The 9,997-nt window shown below is 37.6% G+C and overlaps 1 protein-coding gene across 1 annotated transcript; it reads right to left on the bottom strand.

Moving 5' to 3' along the window:
- Positions 1-2,249: 2,249 nt before the first annotated feature.
- On the bottom strand, positions 2,250-9,634 carry LOC117452876 (polyunsaturated fatty acid lipoxygenase ALOX8-like). Its single transcript, XM_034091676.2, has 13 exons — positions 9,583-9,634; positions 9,246-9,415; positions 8,746-8,935; positions 8,515-8,596; positions 8,167-8,289; positions 7,961-8,064; positions 7,485-7,651; positions 7,206-7,349; positions 5,674-5,813; positions 4,854-4,975; positions 4,643-4,743; positions 3,890-4,060; positions 2,250-3,024 (listed from the first exon to the last, which is right to left on the bottom strand). Exons 2-13 carry the CDS (start codon positions 9,387-9,389, stop codon positions 2,845-2,847), a joined length of 1,668 nt encoding a protein of 555 aa, XP_033947567.1. The 5' UTR covers positions 9,390-9,415; positions 9,583-9,634; the 3' UTR covers positions 2,250-2,844.
- Positions 9,635-9,997: the final 363 nt, after the last annotated feature.

Genomic DNA, 9,997 nt, shown 5'->3' with positions numbered 1-9,997 from the left:
GCTGTAGTGCAGCCTCTTATCAAAAAACAAAACCTTGATCATTCTGTTCTCTCCAACTTTAGACCTATTTCTAAGCTTCCCTTCCTGTCTAAAGTCCTAGAGAAATTGGTTTTAGCACAACTGCAGTCACACCTTGTTTTAAACTGCATATCAGAGAAGTTTCAGTCTGGTTTTAAATCACGCCACAGCACGGAAACTGCTCTTCTAAGAGTTTTGAATGATCTTCTTTTAACTGCTGATTCTGGGAATTCTGCTGTGCTTGTGCTTTTAGATTTGTCTGCTGCTTTTGACACCATTGACCACCACATTTTATTATCACGCCTTGAACTGTGTGTCGGTATTAAAGGTAACGTCCTAAAATGGTTTAAATCCTATCTGTCAGAAAGGACCTTTTCTGTGCATCTTGGCCAGTATTCTTCAGCTGCAGCCCCACTAGCATATGGGGTCCCACAAGGCTCTGTCCTGGGCCCCATTTTGTTCAGTCTGTATTTACTACCTCTGGGGTCAATTTTTAAAAAGCACAACATTTCTTACCATTGCTTTGCAGATGATCTGCAGATATACCTGCCTATAACAGCAAATAAGGAATCTAGGATTGCCTTGCTTAGCTGTCTGAAAGACATAAAATCATGGATGGAAATCAACTTCTTGACTCTTAATGAAAAGAAGACAGAGATTATAATATTTGGACAGTCTGAACTCCTGGATGGCTTTAATAGTGTGCTCGGCCCCTTAGCCTCCTACAGCCGTCCCTCTGTCAGAAATCTTGGAGTCATCTTTGACAACTGTTTTAAATTTGACAAACAGATAAGCTCAGTTGTCAAGACAAGCTTCTTCCAGCTGCGGCTTCTGGGGAAGGTAAAAGCCTATCTTCCTAGTAAGGAATTTGAACAGCTCATCCACTTATTTATCACGTCTCGTTTAGACTACTGTAACTCCCTCTATATTGGTGTTGACAAGTGCTTGATCCGTCGCCTGCAGCTGGTCCAAAATGCGGCTGCACGCCTTCTTACTGGGAAGAGACGTTATGACCACATCACACCCGTTCTGGCAGACCTTCATTGGCTTCCTGTCAGTTACAGGATCCAGTTCAAGTACTTACTTGTTGTTTTTAAATCATTGCATGGACTGGCACCACATTACCTGTCTGAGTTGTTGCACCGCCATGCTCCTGCTAGAGCATTGCGCTCAGCTCAGCAGAATATGTTGGTGGTTCCTCGGAGCAGGAAAAAAACCAGAGGTGACAGGGCCTTCAGTGTTGCAGCTCCCAGACTGTGGAACAGCCTCCCAGCACATATCCGGACTGTTGAGTCTATTGAACTTTTTAAATCCCAGCTAAAAACTCACCTCTTTGCAATGGCTTTTAATACTAGTTGAGCATTACATTTTTATATTTGTATGTGTTTTTTTATTTATTTATTTATTTTTATTTTTTATATGTTTCTATTTATTGTGCTTTTTATTATGTTTTTAATTATTGTTTTTATTATCGTACTCCCATTGGGCTATTCACTATTGTAGTTACTGCCTGCCCTGTACAGCACTTTGGTCAGCCGAAGGTTGTTTTAAATGTGCTATATAAATAAATAAAGATTGAGATTGAGATTGAAGCGTACTCGACATTGAGAAACACCCACTGTCTGTGACCAATTCATGTTATGTCCCTGGTCTAGGGGAACCTAGACATACCATGAAATGCACACTCTATACTCAGTCAGTGAAATCGAAAATCTAATGTTTTAATTTCATCCGATGTGAGATAAATGGCATCATAATAAACAAAAACTTCTGAACACAAAGAACCCTAAACTAACCTAACCTAATCCAAACAAAAGACAAGCTTCTTAGCTATCACCTACCATCAAAACATGAGAAAGCGGGGACCCATATTAAAATAAAATGTGCTTTTCACTCCTACTACAGCTGGCTTCTTTTAGCTCAACAATTCAAACATGTCCACAGATTACTTATTACAGTCATTTCCTTAAATCTAATTTAAACTAATGGTGCCAAATAGGCCTTTACCAAAACTTCCGCCCATCATTTCAGCGCATTTGTTTACATTGCATCCCATGGCAGTGAAAAGGCGAGTATAGCGGGGGAATGTATTCCAGACCATTGATACCTATACATTGATACCTATACATTTACAAACCTATAACAGACTACAGAGCAACATTTTTACAGATAAAACTAACAATAAAAATGATAAAGATAGGTAATGACAATCATAATAATGATCTCTCAAACACAATTTATTTATTTATTTTGATTTTGGTCAGTTTAAAATACTTAGTGATAGTTAATACAATTCAAAGGAGGTATTACAAGCAGAAAGTCTGACACAAACTTGACAATTCACTTTTCAACAAAGCAACATTGGAACACATTTCTAGAATATGAAGACATTTTTGAATATAAAGAAAAATCATTAAAAGTTAAGAGATAATCAATCCAGAGAATATGCTGATCAAATTCGCTTGGAACTTGGGCTATGTTGTGATTTTTAAAGGGGTATTTGCAATTTTTCGTGTATGCACCATGATGGTATTTTTTCAAAAAGATATAATTATATTCTGTAGACTTACTGGCATAAAGCAAACAGGCTCATAAAGGATCCCTTTGTATCTCGATTATTAAAGAGGCCCAATACGTTTTTATTCTGATTTAAAACTTAAAACACACTTAACTTGAATATGCTATATAAATCACATGCATACAAATATAACAGGCAGTAGCTTCTTTCCAGTATATACTTAAAAACTGAATATTAATGTATTCCCTTTCTCTCCGCTAATATTAAGCAAAATGTAGCAGACAGCTAAGGGTCTCACATTATGATCATTATATGGCCACACTATTTTCCATCAGCGCTGGATCCATGTATGTGTATGGGATATCCAGACCAATGTTTCTGACTCTGATGGATGCACTTAACTCTTCAAGCTGTTCTTGAAAATCCTTTATCAGCTGACAGGGAATCTCCTCAGTGAAATGCTCCTCTGGGAACTGGCCGAGAGGGACCTGATGAGATCAATGATACATTCAAAAATAAAAGTTCAAAAGTATTTCAAAACAGATAATTGACAATATAGTGTGCAGTTGTTGTAATCACAAGTTTTTTCAGGGCTCAAAGAGGGTATTCAGAAAACCAAACAGATCCTGCATTTTAGCCATGCCTCATACCCCTCTATTTCAGCCCTGTTACAAAAGTGCTGATTCTGGGTCTGTAGCTTCAAATGTAACCCGCTCCTTTGGAGCGTGGCCAGCAGTGAGCTGTGTGAAGAAAAGAGTGTCTACTCAGCAGAAACTCAGCTCAATGCTGCCGTGATTAAACGCGATTTAATGTTCTAAACAACATCAAGCATTATTTCTGAAACACTATGGCGCTCAAAAGCTTTTTCTCTTGCAGGTTTACCACGAGGTGAGCACTTTTTACATCCGGCTTCTTCACACATATTCTCTCCAGTACAGGGTTAGCTCTGAGTGTTAGCGATGCTTGCTAATGTAAACACTGACCATATTACTTCCAAAACACGTCGCTCATTGTTTCTGATACAGCAACATTTCTGATAGGGGACGATAGGGCCTTGGGGGGAACGTTGCCAGTAGTTAAATGTAAAGCCAGCCCACATTTTACTAATGTCGTCATGATCGAAGCAAATCTGGATCAGCTCCGTTGTACCCCCGTTTTTAGAGATGTGGGTAAGGAGGAAAAGAGAGAGGGTTGTATTTTCGGACACTTTGTGAGTCTCCTTACAAACAGGGGACACATTTGTTTATAAAATAATCAAAAAGTTCATTTTGCATAATAGGTGACCTTTAATGAAAATACTATGTGTACTTGAATTTGAGTAAGAACTTTTTTATAGAAATATTGGTTACTTACAAAGTCAAACGGAGGCTTGCTGAGTAGCCACAAGGTGGCCATTCCCTGAGCTGATGTACCAATGGTAGGCAGTGTGTTCAGCATCGTGTCCTCGCATGTTGTCCCCTTTGTGGTTGGTGGGGCAAGTTGCAGGGTGAAGGGACTGTTGGGCATCCAGCCACCATAGTCAAACTGTGATGAAATGAATAATTGATTAATACTTTTTGAAGCCAGGCCATGTCATTATTTTGATAACAGTCCACTACTTTGACACACTGCTGTTCAGCAATTGCATGTGTTGTCATAAATGTGGATACAAACAGAGAGATGAATGGACCCAAGATGATTCATACTAATGACATTGGAGATCATCTGACTTTTTCTTAAACACCACCATAAGGTGTAACGTTCTTAGTTTCAAGAGAAATGCCTCAATAACTTTCTGCTACATTGCCAATACATTTTTCTGTAGACATTCAAGTTGAGCTCAGGATAAATAGTGATGAATGTGGTAGCGCAAACATCAGATTATCGTTTTTATGTCTCCAGTAGTTTAGTTTCAGGCTATATAACTGAACAACTAAGCACTTCCTAAACCTCAGCTATACTTTGCAATAAACCAAAGTGTTCATGTTTGCATGTGGTAAACAAAAATTGTGATGTGTGTAAATATCATCCTTGTCTCAACCACACCAAGGTGGCGATTTTTTGGCATGCTAGCGATTTCTACAATAGCAACTTTAAATGAACATCCAAAGTATTAAAAGACCTCACCTGGCCATCGTTCACAGCTGAGTGCTGTGCTGAGCAAGTGAAGAGCACCATGGTGACAAACTTGACCAACTCAGTCACAGAGCTTAAGTGCTGTGGAATTCCTGAACATTAAAGGCAATAAAAAGCTTTACTGAAAGAAGTCAAAATGGGTACATGTTACTTTCCTAAATAATGGAAATGTATCCCTATTGAATGTTTCTGTAAAACCTACCTGTGCTTTCGTCGGAAAGGAATCCATGTTCAAAAATGTCAGACAACCACTTCTGTAGTTCTGAGTCTTGCTGGACCTCATCATCACTCTTGTAGTAGAAGCTGAGCACTTCCTCCACAAACCTGTAATACAAGTAGAATCTTAAGTTTTTATAAACTACAACACTTATCTTAATAATGGTTCCACCACTTTACAATGCAACCCTTTCTGAGGCATTTAGTTCTTGCTCTTTCTACAAGTTTACATCAATAGGAAACATAGGAAATAAGCATGAAATAAATATACACATAAGAGAGAATATGCAAGAAACTTTGTTAACAAGAGGTTTGGGGGTTTGTTGAGGTTTGATTATTGTTTTGCTTATTAAAATGTAAACAATAGTTTCTGCCAACCTTTTGAGTTATTTCCAATGTATGAAAGAAGCTTGTTTATTGTGCTTATTGCCACATAGACCTTCCAAACATTATTTGGTAAACATTTGCCTAAACTTGGCTCAGTAACTTGTGTGTTTTCTTTAATATGTAAAACTCATCTCTGCTTGTTCACGTGAGAAGTGGAAAGACTTGCTGGCATTAGTTACTTGTGACAGGGGAATTAATTAAACTAAACCAGGAACCTCACATTGTATCTAGATGTAGATTTATGTTTTTCTCAAAAGATTTTGTTGCTCATCTAAAGTGCAATCACTTGCCAAATTTGGCAAAACATTTTAAAAATAGTTAGATTGTTAAACAAATTACACTGTTTTGTATTATCACATTGCCAGTGCCAGAGGTACCTCTGGCACTTAAAAAAACTAAAGTAATTTCAGTATTCTCACTTACCTTGTAGAGTGGATGCACCATTTAGCTGATGCTCGCTGGAATCTGCACTTCTCACAAACATCTTGGCCATCAGCCAGTCATACTCAGAGTCAGTAGGAAGGAAGATGGGGTTGTCCTCTGCTGGAGTCTGCTTCAGCTGTACGGGGAGAAATAGGGATGAAGTTCTTTCAATCGATTTGATCCAGTGACAGTTTTGGTCAATAATGCTTAACAATTTGCTTATTTACCATAGGTTTTATACACAGTCAACTTCAGAACAGTGGCCCTACTTTCTTCAGCCTTACACCAATAGTTGAATGTGTAATTTATCATGTTTTCGACAAAGAAAATGGGAAGCAGGCACAAATTATTGTCCTTTAAGATAGTTTTTTTTGTGATTTACAACTTTCCTCTATGTTTGCACACAGCGGTGTAATTTTACTTAAATGTCACCTATTATGCTATATTTGAACAATATATATTATATGGCAATATCTATACAAAACATGTCTATGAAGTTTTTTGCTCAAAATACCAAACAGATCATCCATTGTAGCCATTTCTCATACCCCTCTATTTCAGCCATGTTACATAATTGCTGATTCTGTGTCCGGCCCTTTAAATTTAAACACTCTCGTCCATCACAGACTGTTTCACAGATAGTTTCACATAGCGACTTATAGTCCATGTTTAGTGCGGTACTGGCGGTATCAGTGCCTTCTTAATCATTTGTTTGCGTACCTCACTTCCGTTTCGCTTCTCATGCACTGATTCGCTAAGCTGAACAGCTAATCAGAGTGATTTATTTTGCCGACAGCCTACCGATTCAACATGTTCAATCGGGAGCGGAAGGTGTCGGCACACCCGAAAAGACACGACGGTGCGGGACACACCAATCTGAGTAGGGCAACAGGACACAAACCGACGGCCAGACATCTATCGACGGCCAGACATCTATCGATGGCCGAAATCGGCTTGGTGTGTCAGGGCCTTTAGGTTTACCACAAGGACAGTCCCTTTTATATCCGGCTTATTTTGTACTCTCTCCAGTACAGCGTTAGCTCTGAGTATTAGCGATGCTTGCTAACGTAATGAAAGACCATATTACTTCCAAAACACATTGCGCATTACCTAGCTAGCATTCTTTCTTTTTATTTATGCGTATTTTACTAATCACTCTCCTATTAAACTGTACTTTTTGTTTTTTACTGTCCTATAGTACACATTGGAATGATTTCTTACCTTATTTTGTACAATTATTTGAAATATATAAATGTGTGCCTTGAAAATATTTGTTTACATAGATGACCAAACCGTTTGAGACCCACTGAGATAACTTAGACTAAAGTTAACTATCTGAACAATCCTTTACCTCACTGAGCTACAAGGTGACACATATTTATGTATAAAAGACATAAAAAGTGCATTTTGCCTCGTAGTTGACTGTTAAGCTATTTGCTTACTTCGCTGTACATATGACATATATTGTATTGAATGTTAGTCCGTCCTTACATCTTAGATGTTAGCTTTATTTGAGCGTGTATCTCACCTGAATAGCAATCGGCATCAGCTTATCATCAAGTGTTTTCTGGAGCAGGACAAGGGGAGCCATCAGGTACTGCTGCTTCCCATGGACAATGTTTGCTTTCAGTCCATCAAAACGATTGTAGTCTAACAGGAATATGTTGTCAAGCTGTTTTGAGTGAAGATGAGATATGAATTGACTCACATGCAAACAGTGTATGTATGAAACACAGTGAAGAACTTCCAACACTACAAAATTCTAAACAAACATGGCTCTAAACTCAATTATGGTCAAAAGAATCACCTCCATTTCAACTGCCAAACTACTCTGACCATCAGGGAAGAGCATCTCATCAGTGACAGGAAAGTGTTCGGGCAGAGCTGTACAACGTTGGATCAAAATGGGGTTGACACCATTTAGGTACTGGTAGCCAAAAAAGGCATCCTCCTTCCAATTTTCCTCTACATATTCTGAAAAAAACAAATACATTTGAAGTTGATTGTTTTTCAGACTTTGGGCAACTGTTCAACTGTATATAAAGTTAGGGTTAGGGTTAAACAACAATTAAACATTTTGTGTTGTTGTTTTAAAGTGAGTTATCAGTCTTACTGGTATGTATTTAAATACTGAATAAATAGTTTTCTTATAAGTAAAGATAAAACAATTTATTTTTTTTAGATTTAGATTTAGTATTCAGTAGAATCTAAAGTATTATATATATATATATATATATATATATATATATATATATATAAATAGATAAAGGTATATCATTGTACTTGATATCTTAGTGTCCTTGTTGCTGAACACACGATTGACATCCTTAATATCAGTCCAGTTGTCCTTGGAGTCAGCGATTCCCTTTAACTTCAACTCAGCCACTCTAGAAAAAAAGCAACAAGTAACTTTATTATAATGCCCTAAAATGATTCGAGGCAGGTACATATTTTGTAGATTGTTGGATAACAGGACTTGAAGAACTCACGCAGCAATTGCTGTGAACTTCAACACTATGGTCTTGGTGCAGGAGAAGCGGACCTCACAAGGCAGAGAATCAACATCTGTTGCCTCCATGATGTGGGGCATTCCCTCTTTATACACATCCCAGCTGGGAGTAATAGAGAAGAGAGGTGAGGACATTCTAGATACTAATGTATCAGTTTTAGCTTGGAGTATGCAAACACATGACAAGTATTCAATATAGCAACATATTTAGGTCTACTGTATTACATTGCATAAAGCTTGGTAAGTGTCATATGTTTGTAATATGTTTGGATGGATTTCAGTTTCGGGATGCATGAACTTAAAATGTGCATAAGCTCTGAGCGCTCACCAATAGTCTTTCTCTCGCTGATTCAACTCCTGCTCCCGACTGTCCCTGCCCTCAGGAGTGCTGTCGTCAAAGGCTCTCAGAGCTTAAAGAAAGACAGGTTAAAAAAAAGTGATACTCACAGTTGGCATGGATTTACCCTGACTTCCTTAAACAGTAGTCCAGCTTGCAGAACTTGTATTCTGTGGTCTGACATTTTTTTACAGGATGTCAGAAAAGCTAATTTCCAAATACCTGTTCCTTCTCTGAAGCTTTGCTCAACGCTGTCTGTGATCCAGCGGTAGATGGGGAAGATGTGCGTTTCTCCATTAGGAGATTCCACTTCAACCTTGGCAGGGAACCAATCGACTTCAGCTGACTTTTCGGGTTTCTTTTTGACAAACTTTATCAGAATCAGCTTTCCAATAGGGACAGGCCAGGCCACCTGGAGAGAAGACAGACATTATTTGAAAGCAATTATACATTACATAATTTACATTACATTTAGGTAAATTACTATTCAATCTATTAATTTAATCTCTGAGTTACAATAGTTGTATTCAATCATGTGGTTACAAACACAAAATTGCAAGAGTCAAGCAATAAGTTAACCTAATCAAAGTACAAGATAATAATGTTTTGTGCTAGCTAAGTTCACTCAAGCTTAACCTACTGTAATTGTTATGTTATATCCCTATATCATTTAAAAAGTTGAGTAAGAGTGTTATATTTTTAGAGAGATATTTCTGACTTACTTGTGTACTGGTGAAAGAAATTGGCGCGTTGAGTTTATTGGGTTCAATTTCCCCATCTGTGCCCACCAGCTTAATGAAGATGTCATTTGTAGTTACGGCATTGATAGGTGAACCATTGAATACAGTCACTTTATAATTCACCATTTTCCCTCTGGAAAAGAAGAAGAATCCTGTTGATGAGAGAATTATAATAATCATTCCCAGCAATGGTTGCGCGTTATCTATACAAAGATTAACCTGAGTTATTTTGTTATCAGAAGGAGAAAGGCAGTGGCAAATTTAATTAAAACAACAAATATGAAATGTGTGTCTTACATTTAAGAAGCATTGTTCTTACCTGTTCTTGAGACCTGAGTTCCTTTGACGAACTGTCCGTTGGAGTTTTTCACCACTGATCCTTCTCTTTTAAAACATCCACATATGTGGGTGTGTCCATTAAGTTACATGATAAAACATTATCTCTCATGACTGGTTCACCCAGATAACCAGCTTCTCCAGAATTAAAGAGCATTAGGTCAACTACACATATTAGAAATGAACAAATAAATAATTAGTTTACACAGTTTTTCCACATTTATATGATAGTTTCATTACAAACAAATGTAATATTAAAGTAGCACATTTCTACAGCATGTCAAATATGTACCGTACAGAAAACTCAATGGCAGCGAAAAAGGTACCAATTACAAGATTGTATTGTTTCCAACAGAAACAGAATGTATTAGATACACGTATAAAATATGTGGTGGTTG

Source organism: Pseudochaenichthys georgianus, chromosome 1, assembly GCF_902827115.2.
Source record: "Pseudochaenichthys georgianus chromosome 1, fPseGeo1.2, whole genome shotgun sequence".
NCBI classification, from domain to species: Eukaryota; Metazoa; Chordata; class Actinopteri; order Perciformes; family Channichthyidae; genus Pseudochaenichthys; species Pseudochaenichthys georgianus.
The sequence above is the reverse complement of the archived record's forward strand: the minus strand, read 5'-3'. Positions and strand labels throughout refer to the sequence as shown.

Excerpts from the sequence above, each read along its gene's own strand:
- LOC117452876 (XM_034091676.2), bottom strand. The coding sequence starts at position 9,389 with ATGGTGAATTATAAAGTGACTGTATTCAATGGTTCACCTATCAATGCC. Across the intron at positions 8,290-8,514 it reads CAGCGAGAGAAAGACTATTG|CTGGGATGTGTATAAAGAGG; the intron begins GTGAGCGCTCAG and ends TATTACTCCCAG. Across the intron at positions 7,350-7,484 it reads GTTTGGCAGTTGAAATGGAG|CTTGACAACATATTCCTGTT; the intron begins GTGATTCTTTTG and ends CACTCAAAACAG.